Consider the following 17,492-nt stretch of genomic DNA (forward strand, 5'->3'; position numbering starts at 1 on the left):
GCCTGGAAATTAAGAAATAGCTGCCTGGCTCCTTGGTCTGTGCTTTGCAATAAACACCTACTTACTTCCACCATCCGATGTCAGTGACTGGCTTTCTGTGGCATTGGGTAAGTGGATCCAGTTTAGGGTTCTACAGTAATGCCTCCAATCAGTTTGAAGTGCTGTCTGGCAACAAATTCATTTCTTTTTTTTTTAAAGATTTATCTATTTATTTGAGAGTCAGAGTTACAAAGAGAGAGAAGGAGAGTCAGAGAAAGAGAGAGGTCTTCTATCCGTTGGTTCACTCCCTAATTGGCTGCAATAGCTGGAGCTGCGCTGATCCAAAGCCAGGAGCCAGGAGTTCCTTCCGGGTCTCCCACACAGGTGCAGGGGCCCAAGGACTTGGGCCATCTTCTATTGCCTTCCCAGGCCATAGCAGAGAGCTGGATCAGAAGTAGAGCAGCTGGGACTCGAACCAGCGTCCATATGGTATGCTGGCACTGCAGGTGGTGGCTTTACCCACTATGCCACAGTGCTGGCCCCCAAATTCAATATTTTAAAACATTACACAGGGGTTGGCGCTGCCTGGGAAAGCAGTAGAGGATGGCCTGGGTCCTTGGGCCCACCCACGTGGGAGACCCAGAAGAAGCTCCTAGTTCCTGGCTTCAGCTCTGGCTGTTGCGGCCATCTGGGGAGTGAACCAGTGGATGGAAGACCTCTCTTTCACTCTCTGCCTCTCTGTAACTCTTTCATATAAATAAATATTTTAAAAAATTATGCAATGATGTTGCATCAAAAATAGAATAATCACTATCCATTGGATAGATGTACTGATATATCACACTATACTCCATAAATATGTAGGTTGCTATTTGTTGATTAAAAAAAAATGAGTTGAATAAAAGAGGATATAGAGGAGGAAATATTTTACAACATGTAAGTACTGTAACCTAATGCTATCTTTCACTACAAATGTTCTTTTATAATTTGATTTCAGGGTGGCCAAATGAATTTTTAATAATGTATTCAAAAATAAATGTCACTTTTGAAAGTATGTTAAAACTCACAGATGCAGAGTAATTCCCATGTCTCTTAATTCCTTCACAGATAGCAGAGGAGAGATGATGTCTTGGCCCAGTCTGTCATAAATGAGCACCTATTCAGAAAAACAACCATGAGTTTTTAAAACATCATTATTATACATGAACAACTAATAGGGAAACCATATTAAGACAATGTTGAGGGGCCAGTGCTGTGGCACAGTAGGTTAATCCTCTGCCTGCAGCACTGGCATCCCATATAGGCACCAGTTCTAGTACTGGCTGCTCTTCTTCCGATCCAGCTCTCTTCTATAGCCTGTGAAAGCAGTGGAAGATGCCCCAAGTGCTCGGGCCCCTGCACCCAGGTCAGAGACCTGGAAGAAGCTCCTGGCTTCGGATAAGGCTCAGCTCCAGCTGTTGAGGCCATTTGGGGAGTGAACCAGCGGATGGAAGACCTTTCTTTTTGTCTCTCACCATCTGTAATGCTACCTCTCAAATAAATAAATTCTTAAAAAGAAAGACAATGTTGAAGTAATCTCTATTTGTCCTTTTTTATTATTATTATTAATTTGAAAGGCAGAGTTACAGAAGGAGAGAGGGATAGACAAAGAGATCTTTCATAGACTGGTTCACTCCCCAAATGGCTACTATGGCTGGAGCTGGGCTGATCAGAAGCCAGGAACCAGAAGCTTCTTCCAAGTCTCTCACCTGGGTGCAGGGGCCAAGCACTTGGGACATCATCTGCTACTTTCCCAGGCACATTAGAAGGGAGCTGGATCAGAAGTGGAGCAGCTGGAACTTGAACTGGCGCCCATATGGGATGCCTGCACTGCAGCCTGCAGCTTTGCCCGCTATACCACGGTGCTGGCCCCCATTTCTTCTTCTAAAATACCTTCTCTACATTAAACAAATTAGACTATAAAATCTTTCTCAAAGCTTTAAAGAAATCTGAACATACCACAAATTCAGTCTCTTACTTTTTTCCTACTTCACATATTCTTTTCTATAGATTTAAAAATTAGTTACTTTGAAACTAATATGTAACTAGTTCCATCACAAAAAAGAAAATTTAGCAATTTAAATATTTAACATAAAAAAGATCCCTATTTTTTTAAGGATTTACTTATCAAAGTCAGAGTTGGGGGGGGCGGGCGGAGGGGGAGGGAGGTGTCCTCCCCCTGATGTTTCACTCCCCAGTTGGCTGCAATGGCCAGAGCTGTGCCAATCCGAAGCCAGGAGCCAGGAGCCTCCTCCAAGTCTTCCCACACGGGTGCAGGGGCCCAAGGACTTGGGTCATTCTCCACTGCTTTCCCAGGCCGCAGCAGAGAGCTGGATCGGAAGTGGGGCAGTCGGACTCGAACTGGCGCCCATATGGGATGCTGGCACTGTAGGTGGCTGCTTTACCCACTATGCCACAGCACAGGCCCCTAGGGTCCTCATTTTAAAAACTAAGCCCCTAACAGTTAATGACTTGATAGTCTTAATCTATCAAATGCATTGTCTCACATTCTCAAAGTATTAAAACCAACACTTTCTAGGAATGGCAAGAACTCCAACTGGCCTTCTAACAAAACCAGAATTAAGGCGGCGCAGTGGCTCACTAGGCTAATCCTCCATCTGCAGCGCCAGCACCCCGGGGTTCTAGTCCCGGGTGGGGCGCTGGTTCTGTCCCAGTTGCTCCTCTTCCAGTCCAGCTCTTTGCTGTGGCCCGGGAAGGCAGTGGAGGATGGCCCAAGTGCTTGGGCCCTGCACCCGCATGGGAGACCAGGAGGAAGTACCTGGCTCCTGGCTTCAGATGGGCGCAGCGCGCCGGCCATACAGCCATTTGGGGGATGAACCAACGGAAAGAAGACCTTTCTCCTCTTTGTCTCTCTCTCACTGTCTAACTCTGCCTGTCCAAAAAAGAAAAAAAAAAAAAAAGAAAAAGAAAAAATTATGGCAAATAATAGAGTTCTTCAACTGGTGTTTTTCACAACTACCTCAGTAACTATTTGTGGAATAAGAAATTGCTAATAAGAGGATGCAATATGCTGTTATAAAAACAGGTTTTCTTGAGTGCCAGCATTTGCAATTCTCAAAAGTTTTCTAAATTCATTACACTGTAGTCCCCTCTCATTTGCAGTTTCACAATGTGCAATTTCAGTCATCCTTGGTCAATCATGACCAGAAAAATGGAAGAAATAATTCATTAATTTTAAATCATGTACCACTCTGAGCAGCCTAAATTCTAAACTGTGTGCCATTCTGAGTAGCATATCTTGTCTTCCTGTTCAATCCTGAATGGAAAGTGAATCATCCCTTTGTCTAATCAATCTATGTTGTATATGCTATCTGCTAGTCTACTGTTATATCATAATACTTGTGTTCAAGTACTTCTTGGCCCCAAAGTGCAAGAACAGTGATGTTGGTGATTTTATTATACTATAATGATAAAACTGTTATATTGTTGTTAATCTCTTATGGTGTCTAATTTATAAACATCATAGGCATGTATATATGTATAGGCAAAAACACAGTATATACAGTCATCCACCCATTGCAGATACCAAAACCCAATAACGCTCAAGTCCTTCCCTTACATAAAATGGTCCAGTATGTGCAAATAATCTATGCACATTTTCCCATTTACTTTTCAGGGGTGGGAAGGTCTGGTCCATTGGCCATATAAAGCCCACAAAATCATCTGGTCTGACTCTGCCAAGGAAACCAGTAGTGGGACTCGAAATTCAATAAATCTATAGCAGGATAATTTTTAAGTTGATAATTTTGTATGACTCATGAATGATGTTATACATATCCAAATGGCCCTTGGCAGAAAAAAGGTTCCCCACTGCTGCAGTCATCTCTTGATGACTTACTAAACCAAATGCAATATAAATGCAACACAGTTGTCATATTGCATTGTTTAGGGAATAACAATAAATGTTTGTACATGTGCAGTGCGACATGACTTTTTTAAAGAAATGTCAATCTACGGTTGGTTGAATCCACAGATATGGAATCTACACATATGGAGGGGGGAGTTTATTGGGTTTGGTACTAGCCACAGTTTCAGGCATTCACTGGGGGTCTGGGAATATATCTGGTGGTGGAGGGGAGAGACAATTTATTAATTTTGTGACCCCAAAATGAGGGGCAAGGAAAGTATTGGACACAAATGAGTACTCAAAAAATTCTTGAACTATGTAACTCAAAAGTTCAACACAGGAGCAGGTGTTTTGGAGCAGTGGGTTAAGCTGCCACTTATGATGCCCACCTCTCATATTGAAGTGCTGGCTGGAATCCCAGCTGCTCTGCTTCTTATCTCGCTTCCTGCTAACGTGCTTAGGAAGGCAGTGGAAAATGGAACAAGTACTTGGGTCCCTGCCACCTGTATGGAAGATCCAAATGGAAGTTCCTGGCTCCTGGCTTTGGTCTGGCTCAGACCTGGCTGTTGCAGCCATTTAGGTAGTGAACCAGCAGATGGAAGATCTGTCTCTCCCTCTTTGTCTGTAACTCTGCCTTTCAAATAAATTTTTTTTAAAAAAGGTATTTCTGTCTCTACTCCTCTTTGTTGGTCTACCTTTCAAATATACAAATCTTTTTTAGGAAGTTCAACACAGGCCTTATAAAACAAACAAGTATAGTTTATGCAAGGGGCAAGAAGAACATGCTGAGGTCAAAGAAACAAGAAGGGAAGAAACTAGGGGAACTCTGAAGCTTACAAACTATGAATTCAATTTAGACCACTTTAATCATTTTGAGAAATAACCCAAAGGACTTATAACGACTCACAAGAGCTTCTAAAACATCCAAAATTCTGGGAAGGTATTTGACCAGTGTTAAGATACTGTTTGGGGGGCTGGCGCTGTGGCGTAGCAGGTTAACGTCCTGGCCTGAAGCACCAGCATCCCATATGGGCACCGGTTCTAGTCCTGGCTGCTCCTCTTCCAATCCAACTCTCTGCTATGGCCTGGGAAAGCAGTGGAAGATGGAACAAGTCCTTGGGCCCCTGCACCCATGTGGGAGATCCGGAAGAAGCTCCTGGCTTTGGATCAGCAGAGCTCCTGCCATTGCAGCCATCTGGGTAGTGAACCATCGGACGGAAGACCTCTCTCTCTCTGCCTCTCCTCTGTGTAACTCTGACTTTCAAATAAATAAATAAATCTTTTAAAAAAAAGATACTGTTTGGGAAACCAAAGCCATATCAGTGTGCCTGGGTTTGAGTCACAGCTCCACTTCCAATAAGGATTCTAGCCATCTGCTGATGTCATCCTGGCAGGCAGAAGGTGATGGCTCAGGTACTTAGGTCCCTAACATCCATGTAGGAGACCTGCATTGAGTTCCAGGATCCTGGCTTTGAATTCCAAACAAATAAAGGATGGAAAACAGTAATTAAAAAAAAATTCTAACCAAGTTGATTTGTTCTTAACTCTTCTCAGAGAGAAGTATAAAGTGCTTGAAACTAATATTTAGACCTAATTAACTATATTATCTCTTTGAAGAGACAGAGCCAGCATGAAGTTTAAAATGAAGGAGCCCAAACAACAGGTTCAGGATTTCTTAAAGGAGAAAGATTTTGGATTGCTGTGGTCCAAAGGACAATCTTATTGAGTTTTATATCTCATAAAGTAATATGGTATTGTATTTTATATATCACTCAATCATGAGTTGGTTAAAATTAACCAGTCCCCATGAATCTAACCCTAAGCAAGCATGTAGGATGTAGTCTGGACTTGCAAAGTTAGCAACAAAACATCTAAAGATCTATCATTTAAGACTCTAATCAAGAGGCCAGAGTTGTGGTGTAGTGGGTTAAGTTGCTGCCTGTGACACTGGCATCCTAAATGGGTGCTGGTTTATGTCTTGGCTGTTCTACTCTTCTGATCCAGCTCCCTGCTAAAGCACCTGGGAAAGCAGCGTAAGGTGGTACAAGTACTTGGGCTCCTGCACCCCTGGAAGAGATCTGGATGAAGCTCCTAGCTTCAGCCTTGCCTGGCCCTGGCCATTGCAGCCATCTGGGGAGTGAACTAGCGTATGGAAGATCTCTCTTTCTCTGTAACTCTTTCAAACAAAGTCTTCAGAGAAAAAAAAAAAAAACAAAAACACACCTCTACCCAAGAGATCAGCTGGATTTCCTTGATGAATATTACTGTTTCATTTCCTGTCTCCCTTCAGAAAAGGTTTATCACAAAGTTTCATACTAACATGTCATGTTAGATAAAAGTAAAATATTCATGCATAACTAAAAGGTGCTATTAGTTCAGTATTAGATTTCCCTCTACTTATCATCAATAAAGATGAAGAATAAGGAGATAGCTTCCATTGAGATAAACTCTTACCTTCCATACGGGTTCTCCAGTGCTGTTTTTAACATGGGGTACATTGAAATTCAACATACGCTTCAGAGCCACTGAAAATAAAAATAGCTTTTATCAGATAATATCATTGTTTTTTAGGATTTCATTTTTCTTATATATTTATTATTCACTACCTCAGGGAAAAAAAGTACAAATCAACTCTGGCAAAGCAGATTAACCCAATGACTAGACCTACAAAGCTGGGTCAGACCTTTAAGACCATTCCTTCAATAGCTGGTTGGCATGTGTTTGGAGACTTTTTTTTTTTTTTAATTTTTTGACAGGCAGAGTGGACAGTGAGAGAGAGAGACAGAGAGAAAGGTCTTCCTTTTGCCGTTGGTTCACCCTCCAATGGCCACTGCGGCCGGCGCGCTGCGGCCGGCGCACCGCGCTGATCCGATGACAGGAGCCAGGTACTTCTCCTGGTCTCCCATGGGGTGCAGGGCCCAAGCACTTGGGCCATCCTCCACTGCACTCCCTGGCCACAGCAGAGAGCTGGCCTGGAAGAGGGGCAACTGGGACAGAATCCGGCACCCCGACCGGGACTAGAACCCGGTGTGCCAGCGCTGCAAGGCGGAGGATTAGCCTATTGAGCCGCAGCGCCCGCCGAGACTTTCTAAAATAGAATATGAGGGTGATCCTGTGCCTGGCTGGGAAACTGCCTGCCTGGCCCATCTAGGAGGTTAAGAGGGCATGGCACACCACACCTCCAGGGAAAGACTCTGGTCAGGGATTCAGCACACTGAGACCAACCCATGACCTGACTGCTGGAAGGCAGCAAGAGTCCCAAGCACATTTCCCCCACTCCTACTTTCTGTTGAAGGACCTTGTACTAGGTAAACAGCTCCTGGGTGTGGCCCAGACTCCTAAGACCACCTGGAAGAATATGCAGGCCTTCAAGCTGATTGGAGAAGTGTAGAGACACTAGTATCAGCTCTATCCTATAGAATTAGTGTTGCTACCCTGAGCTAGCTACTCCCCTTTGCCTGCCCTATAAAAGCTTGTGCCTGATTGTTAATAAATGGACATGTTCACCAAAACTGTCTCTGGTGCTTGTCAAAGAATGCCGACGCCCCACCATCCTGACAGTGTGGGCCTTGCAGGATGAGCCCACAATGATAGTCATCTGTCCCCAGATAAAACTGTGGAAAATGTTAGGAAGTAAATGTTTTGATGCTTATCCTTAGCAAGTCTACTTCGACAATTCCACATTATATTTTACAAAGCTGGAAAAAGAAATTTCTTCAATCATACTTGTAGTGGCTTGAATAGATAACTGGTACTGTTGTCCATGGTTTGGTGGAAAGCATGGATTAAGTTCAGTCTTTCTAAAAACATATTTCATTCATGTATAAAACCTTCATAGAGCAGGTCTGCTTTTCAATTACTCAACAGCACACTACAACCGATTTATCCTATCAGATTCACTGAAAAGTTATATTATTTAAAATCCTATGTTCCTGGGGAAAACTGAAACTTTCCCACACATGTGGTTCATAACTGGTAACTCCAGATATGAAAATACATAATTATAAAAGTTGCAGATCTATGATATATATTTTGTGAATTTTATCACTTGTTTATGTGACACAGTACACTCAGTGTTTTCTAAGAAAATGCAAACCTGTTAATATACTTCTATATAAAACAGATAGCTAAATAGTCACAGCAATGTATCAGGTGATTTAATTTTTAAAATTGGCAAACTTAAATCTACTTGGTTTACATTTTATTAAAATTAATGTTAGTTGAGGAGAGGGGGAGAGGGAGGGAGGGGAAGCATATACTCATCTACTAGTTCACTCCCTAAATGTCCCTAAGAGTAGGAGCTTGGCCCGCGCTCAAGCTGGAAATGCAATCCAGCTCTCTATGCATAACTGGAACCCAGTGACTTCAGTTATCATTAATGCCTCTCAGGGTCTTGCATTAGAAGGAAGCTGGAGTCAGAAGCCAGGGTCAGGAATCAAACCCAGGTACTCTGCTGTGGGATGCAGACATCTTAACCCCCCGGGCCAAATGCCTGTACTCTTCTTGATTTTTAAAAGCATTTGGGTCAGTATTTATTAAGTAATACATAAGAACTCATATTCCAAATTCCTATGGCAGGATTACACAATACTAAAATGATCTGAGTATCAATTTTAAAATGTATTTATTTATTAATGGGAGGTGGGTGTAGGAGAGAAGAGGAAGAGGAAGAGGAAGAGTGGGAGGTGGAGGTGGAGCAGGAGGAGGAGGGAGGAGGAGGAGAAAACACATTCCCATTTAGCTGGTTCACTTCCAACACGCCCATGATGGCTTGGTCTGAGTTAGGCCAAAGCTGGCAACTAGGAACTCAATCCAGGTCTCCTGGGTGGCAGGGATCCAATTACTTGAGTCATCACCTGCTGCCTCCCAGGGTGTGCATCAGCAGGAAAACTAGGGGCGGGTGGTGGTGGTGGTGAAGACCTGGGACTCAAACTCAGGTACTCCAGTGTGGGATGCAAGTGCTAGAACTGTTGTTAACCACTACACCAAATGCTCACCTTGAGGATTAACTGATAGCAGCAGTGGGGAACCTTGTTTCTGCCAAGGGCTATTTGGATAACATCATTCACAGACCATACAAATTTATCAATTTAAAAATTAGCCTGCTATATATTTATTGAATTTCAAGTCCCACCTGTAGCTATCTTGACAGAGCCAGACCAAATGATTTCGTGAGTCTTATAAGGCCCACAGGTCAAATGTTTCCTACCCCTGATTTACAGCATGTTTGCTCAGTAGGAAAACCTTGATTAAATACTTGTTTGTTGAGGTGGATATAATGCTATAATACCTCTGAGACTGTACTTCAGTGATAAGACAGTTTTCCATTATCTTTTGTGGGATGATTCTGTTACGAAAAATCCAAGGATGCTGAAGTACCTTACATAAAATGACTTCATATTTGTAAGTAATCTATCCCACAGCACTTTCTCCCATATACTTTAATCCATCTTAGATATTATATTGTAATAATAACATCTAATACATTATTTATAATATCTATAATTAGATTACTTATAATATCTAATGATTATAAGTACTATGTAAATATAGTTATACTGTATTGTTTAGGGGGAAATAAGAAAAATAGTCTGTACATGTTCCTGACACAATTTTTTGTTATTGTTATTGTGAATCCACAGTTTATTGAACACATGAATGCAGAACACAGATATGGAATGCTGAATGTATTTGCATATTTACATGTATGTACTGTTGTGGGGAGCCATTGCACGGCGCCCTAAAGATGGCGCCGGCTCCTTTCTCCCGGAAGGACTGGCGAGAAACAAACATCTCCTAATAAGGAGATGTCTGAACTCCCTTCCGGCTTCCGCATTGCTGTACCAATCAATGCTTGCCACTTGGCTGCTTTTGATTGGTGTGCTGATGGCTATAAGAGGGATGGGAGAGGAAAGGAGGCGGAAGAAGAAGCTTGTTCAAGGTTCCTGAATAAACTGCTGGAAGAAGAGTTCGGGTCGTGTCTTCCTTGCTGGTCGAGGGACGCGACAACTGGTGGCCCGTACGGGGAACCATCTCAAACGCGAACTCAGAACTTCCTGCAGTCAGGGCAGCGCTGGTAAGTCCCCCAGGAAAATAAGGTGGGGATCCGCGATAAGAGCGGGAAGTCCTGCGACAATAGCGGGAGGATAGCTCTGCGATTAAAGCAGAGGAAGTTCTGCGACAAAAGCAGAAGGAGCTCTGACCCGTGGCCAGGGAAAGAGTACAATTTTTGACAATTTTTCTGGCGCTGAATGCGCTGCTTTGAGAAAACGGTTTGAAACTTAAGCCTAGTACATTGCATAGGTTTTTACGTAACTGCGATACCATTGCACCCTGGTATGTGGTTTCGGGAAGCCTTACTATCCCTTCATGGGACAAACTAGGCAGGGATTTGGATTTTGCATTCGAACAGGGTAATCTCGAAAGGGGAGTGAGACCAATATGGAAGTTAGTGCGAGCATGCCTCGAGGATGAGCGGTATAGTGAAGCTATTCTGAGCGGTCAAGCTGCCTTGGAGGAGCTTCAGGAAGAGCGCTCCGAGAGAGCTGCCAGTGAAAAAGGGAAAACTTTGAAGGAGAGTCAGAAAAGAACTAGGAAAAAACTGTACCCCGATCTTTCCGAGTTGCGCAGCCCCTCCTCAGTAAGTAGTACTAGTGCAGAAAGTAGCTCAGAAAGCAGCAGTGAGTCTGAAGAGTGTGGCGATAACAGAGTCTGGTATAAAGCAAGTACGGGAATTGAATCAGCAAATGAGGATTTCCAAAAATTACAGCTGCTGAGCCATTACCAGTTGTTGTCAGATTCCTTATATGTGGTGAACGCATTGAAGATATTGGAAACCGCAGGACCGATTAAACCTTCTAGCCCAATTGTATCCCTAATGTCAGGTGATTGCTCATTGTCTGGATGCATGGGCCGCCTGGGGGAGACCCCAGGTGCTAAAAACTGATATACATCTCAAACCTTTACCACCTTTTGCCAAAAAATGGAGGTTCAACTTGTCCATGGATTGCCATACAATCCTCAGGGCCAGGGCATAATTGAGCGAGCACACCGCACACTGAAAGAATATCTTTTAAAACAAAAAGGGGGACACGACAGGCCAGGAGAAAGAGAGAGGAAAAATTCCACAGGTATCTTGACCTAGAGAAAAGTCTTAATTCGATAACCCTTTCCAACTTGATGGGTTTTTCTCTTTACAGTTAATAAAAACTTAAGCAATGGGCTCATACGCTAATAATCAATTCTTTTCTGTGCTGCTGTAGCTAACTTATCTAATGAGAGTTTTCATGTGTCTTGAAGGTTTCGCATTTTTCTATTGCCAGTATGAGTCTTGATTGGAAAAACTGCACCATGAAGCTGTTTACGTTATATCTTTAATGTTTGAGTGAGTACCTAACTTTGATCAGATCTAGTCCACAGCCTTGGTTAAACGTACTAATTTTTGACTAAAATGGTTTGACCCTCTGATAGTTTAAATTCTAAACCGAGTCTTTCAACTTTGGGGCTTCCAGTCGGATCCCTGGAACTCTCAAAGGATGGGACTCTAAATTTGTTAAAGTAACAGCTGTTTGAGTCAATTCAAATTATACAAAGTGTATTAAAATGTAGTAAATGATGTCAAATCTATGTTGTATTCATGTTTTTGCTTTTCAGCTAAAGTAGTCTTATAAAAATGAGAGTAAATTCTGTGTATACAAGCCTTTATGTTGTTAACTCAAGTAAGCCAATACAGATTGGTTCAGAAAACCGGGTTAATGCAAACGCCCTTTGGTTTACTTGCTCAGTTTTACATTTACATGTCTTTGATATGCTTTAAACTTGTTTCTCTTAAGGATGAAGATCTTTTCAAAGTTGTAAATATGCACTAGTGACTGTTGCTGCCCAAGTGGTGTTATCCTTATGTTACTTAAAAGCATGGAAATGTAATTTTGACTTTTAATTCAGATAATGGTGTGGTATTCATTAATAGCTCAGTGTTTTAAGTTATCCAGGCATCGGTGCTAAGTAAAATATGGAAAATGTATTATGTGTACTTTTAACATCTTAAATTTGATAAGACTTTTAAGTTTGCCAGCATGTATTCTCATAGGTTGTCCATACATGATAATTCAAGACTGTAAAAGTAACTACAGGTATAAAGTTTCAGAAGGTGTGAGCAAGTCATGAAAAGTTGTAAAAAGTTTACGATTTTAAAACATTGTTTACAGAGTTTTCTATAAGTTAAATGTTAATGCCAAAATTACACTAACCTAAAGTTGAAGTCTGATCTTCTGTTATAACAATGAGATTTTTTTAAAATGTGTACTAATGTTATTAATTATCTGGAAATGGTCTCAATTGTAAATCTTAAAATCTGTTGTTGCAAAAACTGTAACGTCTCTTTTTAACAGTGTCTGCTTAATCAGTTACTCTGCCATTTCTAAAGTTAGGTCGTGTAAGCTCTTTTTAACTCTGTTAAATAGTTCTGAGTTATGTGATAATTTCATGTGCTAACTCTTATGTTCAAGGTTTTTGTATTTCTGGTTTACCTAAAAATTCATGTTCTGCCAAGTAAATGTGTACTCTACTGTCTGTTAAGTTATGATTGATAAAAAGTATTAAGTCTTAAAAAGTTATGTTAAATATTATTATGATCAGATCTGGTCTAAAAGTGTTAAAATCGCCCTGACTAAATGTTAAGGAATTCTATTTTGACCAGATACTCTAAGTTCTCTTGGCACCTTTAACAGACTTTCTGAAAATCAAAGTTCTAAATTCTCTGGACTTTTGGTATCTCCAGAGGGCCCCTGGAGATGTCAAAAGATATATCTCTCATCTTGCAGAGATAATAACCAATCGGGCTGTTTAGATTAAAAGTGGTGCCAAGATGTGAAATGATGCTAAACTTCAGCTATAAACATGTTTCTTTCTAGCTGCTCCAGTCTCTGGCTCAGAAGTCAGATCCTTTAAAGAGGGACTGACAAAGTCTAAGAAGCATCCCATGGTCATGATTTGCATCACCTCAATGTCCAAACCTTATGATTAAGATACAGAATCACCCGGGAACAGGCCAGGCAAATTGTAAAATCCTGCCCTTCCTGGGTCACATTTCTCCTGGTCCCTTATTATGGTGTAAATCCTAGAGGTTTTATGCCTAATCAGCTTTGGCAGATGGATGTTACCCATTTCCCTGAATTTGGTACTGGATAATCAAGGGAAATCTGCAGCTGATCGTCACTGGCATCCTGAAACCAAAAGACAACAAGTCTATGTGAAGTGGAAAGACCCTCTAACTGCTCAATGATATGGACCTGACCCTGTTTTAATATGGGGACGTGGACATGTTTCTATATTCTCGATGGTTACCTGAGCGACTGGTGCGGCAAACAGACAATGTCACAAAGCAGCCCCTCTATCTTCATTATAACATTGCTGATTGGGATCGTTACTGCAGCCGTTATAACCGCCATTTCCATTGCAGCTGTGGGCGCTACAACAGCTGCTATAGCGCTCACAGGGACAGTTCAAACTGCTAATACCCTGAATAATTTGACAGCCTCCGTGGCTGCTGCTTTGGATACTCAGACATCCTTAAATGTACATATAAAGGGAGGCTTGATGATTGTTAATCAGCGTGTGGATTTGGTACAGGAGCAGGTGGATACTCTCTGGCAGCTTGCTCAGCTAGGATGTGAGTGGAAATTTTCAGGGTTGTGTGTGACCTCTGTTCAGTACGATAACATGACTCAGGCAGCAAATTACTCTAAACAGTTGTCTCAGATGCTCTTGCAGAATTGGTCCACAGAATTTGACTACACCTTGAAGCAACTGTGCCTTGCCGTGGTCACCATCAACTCCACACGTGTGGATGTCTCCTTCACATCTGGATTGTCATCCTGGATCCGCACAGCCGTCTCCAACCTGAAGGAGTGGGCAGGACTTGGAGCTTTGACGGGGTTGCTGTTACTTGTTGTGTTATTTTGCCTGTGGTGTTTGTGCAGGATGAGGACAGCTCATTGGCGGGAATTGGCCATGATAGCTCAAGCCTTTTATGCCCTTGAGGCTGGACAATCGCCGCAAGCATGGCTGGCCTTCCTTGAATGCTAGGCATGGGTGCAGGGTGCGAGGCAAAGCACTGCAGAGAGAACGAGCCATTACGTTCTCTGGAAGGCAAGTCTGTCTGCATGTGGGTTGGCATCCCAGATCCCACCCCCACGAAAAGGATGCTGTTCCAGGTGGATGCCTGGCAGTGGGGGACAGACCTCTACCTTCTCCTGTAATCCTTAGATGCCTGGTTCTAAAACAAAAAGGGGGAACTGTGGGGAGCCATTGCACGGCGCCCTAAAGATGGCGCCGGCTCCTTTCTCCCGGAAGGACTGGCGAGAAACAAACATCTCCTAATAAGGAGATGTCTGAACTCCCTTCCGGCTTCCGCATTGCTGTACCAATCAATGCTTGCCACTTGGCTGCTTTTGATTGGTGTGCTGATGGCTATAAGAGGGATGGGAGAGGAAAGGAGGCGGAAGAAGCAGCTTGTTCAAGGTTCCTGAATAAACTGCTGGAAGAAGAGTTCGGGTCGTGTCTTCCTTGCTGGTCGAGGGACGCGACATACTGTTGTTTGGTAAAATGTAAGCACCTAATGTTCAGTCAATAATAGCTGTTGACATGAATATGGGGTACATAGAATTCAAAAGACAGGTCCAGACTAGAGAGAGAAACTCAGCAATCACTGGCACATACAGTACTTAAAGTGAAGGGGCTAGATGAAATCACTACAGCAGAGAAGGCCAAACAGTTTGGGGTTCTGCAACGCTGAGAGCTGGGAGAGATAAGCAAGAACCTGCAACAGTAACACAGGAGGAAACAACTGATTCTGCCTGCTGAACTTGAAGAGAGAAAAGGGAGTGATCCTGAAGCTTTCACAAAGGAGATGGCTTTGGAATAGGTGATTTTAAAACATCAATAAAGATTGTTCAAGAAGGTAGAGCCAGAAACAAGTATGCTAGCCAACCTCTCTGTACCTTGGCTTCCTCATCTGTAAAACAGAAACAATACATATAAAATCATCAAACATAGTACCTGGCAACAGTAAATGCTGAGAGGTAGTTGAGACACCTGTTTGGACATGTGTCCATGGTGCCTGGGTCCGAGACCTGGCTCTACTACTAATTCCAGCCTCCTGCTAACGCACACCCTGAGCAGTAGCAGGTGATGGCTCAAGTTGTTGGGTCCCTGCCACACTCGAGGAAGACCTGGATTGGGTTCCAGCCTCCTGGCTTTAGCCCGGCTCAGAAGCAGCCACTGTGGCTGTGAACCAGCAGTTCTCAATTAATACTAAATGCTCAACATACATCAGTTATGCTCTCATTTACTCAAATTGATTGCAAATTCCTTTGTTATCAATTTATCTCATTTCTAGAATACATCATGTGACTTATTTGCCAATTTTTTTTTTTTTTTTTGACAGGCAGTTAGACAGTGAGAGAGAGAGAGAGAGACAGAGAGAAAGGTCTTCCTTCCGTTGGTTCACCCCACAAACGGCCGCTACGGCCGGTGTACTGTCGAGCCGAAGCTGGGAGCCAGGTGCCTCCTCCTGGACTCCCATTCGGGTGCAGGGCCCAAGGACTTGGGCCATCCTCCACTGCCCTCCCGGGCCACAGCAGAGAGCTGGCCTGGAAGAGGAGCAACCGGGACAGAATCCGGTGCCCCAACCGGGACTAGAACCCGGTGTGCGGGTGCCGCAGGCAGAGGATTAGCCAAGTGAGCTGCGGCGCCGGCCCAAAACATTCTAAATAGGCAAACAAATGTTTACTTCTGACACCATAACACATACAGAGATTTCCCTTCTCCTGAAAATGAGATGTCAGTTATAGTACTCATTTGATGAGTAACTGATCTAGCATGACCTAAATCTTGCTGTAGTGAAGTTTATTTTTGTAGAAATCCAATCTTTAGTATTAGATTCTAATATTTCACAGAATTTCTGTACACAAAAATGCAATGCTATACAAAAGCTTCAAAAATTATCATATTGGTAGTCTCACTGACACATTGTTTCTTTAATATGTAATATGAGTTTATTTAGCTTTCTTAAGCTATCAGGATCATAATGATAAGTGGATCTCTATTTGTTTACAGAGAGAAAACAATTAACAGCTATTTCTCAAGTCTTATCTGGACATTCCTACATTTAAGTTATGCTTGACCTCATCAGATAGGTCCTACTAAAATTATATGCTGGGAAAAGCATGTAACACAATTCCTTACTTAAGTCAATCAGTTTTTCTTTTAAATGACAAAGGAATGAAGTGCAAGCCAAATCCCTCTGTAGGTCCTATTAATGATCTCAGGAGCCACACTTTCCAAGTATGCACATTCTTTTAAAAATACTTATGTATTTTCATCTACTTGAACACGAACACACACACGTGTATCTTTCATCTGCTGGTTTATTCCCCAAATGCTTCCAACAGCTAGGCTAAAGCCAGGAGCCTGAACTCCATCCCTGTCTCCCTGCAGGTGCAAAGGGTCCCAGCACTCAGCTATGTACTCCTGCCTCCCAGGATGCTTGTTAACAGGAAGCTGAGTCAGAAATGGAGCAGCTGAAACTCCAGCTAGCCGGGAGAGCATTCTTGATGGCTGGTTTCTATAAGCGCCTCAGAGCGTGACAATTTTCAAGACAATTAGCTAACAGGTGCAAAACATTAGCTTGTAGCTAACCGGTGTATGCTAAGTTACCATCAAAACTTTACAAGTAACAAAACTAAAAATATCTAAGATTAAGAGAAAATCAAAACGCAGGAATAGATAGTCTTTTCCTTACCACACCTCACTGCATAAATGGAAGTTATATAAACATGCAGTATTGAAGAGAAAACCAGTAATACATTGTTTTAAAACACTAACCTGTCAAACAACTACAGTGGGAGAACTATGCATTTGCTTTCCCATTCTTCGACCTCTCCGCAAGCTGAAGGAAATCTTTATCCCCAGGAAGTTTTCCTCAGGTATTCCCAAAAGACTGGCCCACAGGAGAGAAGTCACACAAAGTAAGCCGCTCTTAAAGGAATACCTGAACTCTTTCCTTGCGCTGGAAGCGCCACTGGAGCGCCTTCAATAGTAAGACTGAGGAATGAACCACGCACACAAACCCAGACACTTCAAAGCTGGCAACACAGCAAAGAAAACATCAGTTGCTAGATCTTGTCTAGCCTCTCGAGGTCCAGAAGGAAGGTGGCAAGCGCAGCACTGTGACAAGAGCAACGGCTCCAGTCCTGAAGCCCCGTCCCCTGCTGCACAGGTGAAGCACTGGGTGCTCCGGCTAATGCCAGCTTTCCCCAAAACTCGAAGGGGAGGAGCTCTGGATGCTCTGGTTTGCTGGTTTAAACTCCTAGTGACCAGTCTCTGCAGCACGCGCCACGACCGAATAAGGGTACATGCACAAGACGACCCCGCGCACGCATGAAACTGCGGGGAGAACGGAGTCAGTACCTGTCTGCCGCTCCCGAATACTGGACGCTGACGCCGCCGCCATCTTGCCTCCCACCATCCACCGCTCGGCTGGCAAGCGGATCCCGAGGATGACGTGGCCACCCCTAACGCCCCGGAAGCAGAGCCCGGAGGGGCG

At 43.0% G+C, this 17,492-nt stretch overlaps 1 protein-coding gene across 2 annotated transcripts in view; it reads right to left on the reverse strand.

Moving 5' to 3' along the window:
* Window positions 1-17,491, reverse strand: part of SCFD1 (sec1 family domain containing 1) — a 109,261-nt gene extending 91,770 nt beyond the window's left edge. Inside the window, exons 1-3 of one of the 2 annotated variants that reach the window (XM_051822744.2) lie at window positions 17,357-17,491; window positions 6,341-6,411; window positions 1,047-1,135 (exon numbers count right to left, since the gene is read on the reverse strand). In XM_051822744.2, the coding sequence (XP_051678704.1) occupies window positions 1,047-1,135; window positions 6,341-6,411; window positions 17,357-17,414 (218 nt within the window). In that variant the 5' untranslated portion in view covers window positions 17,415-17,491. The remainder of the gene's footprint in view (window positions 1-1,046; window positions 1,136-6,340; window positions 6,412-17,356) is intronic. The other variant, XM_051822745.2, reaches the window with a different exon arrangement.
* Between the last annotated feature and the right edge of the window lies 1 nt (window position 17,492).

Source organism: Oryctolagus cuniculus, chromosome 12 (assembly GCF_964237555.1).
Source record: "Oryctolagus cuniculus chromosome 12, mOryCun1.1, whole genome shotgun sequence".
In the NCBI taxonomy this organism is placed as follows: Eukaryota; Metazoa; Chordata; class Mammalia; order Lagomorpha; family Leporidae; genus Oryctolagus; species Oryctolagus cuniculus.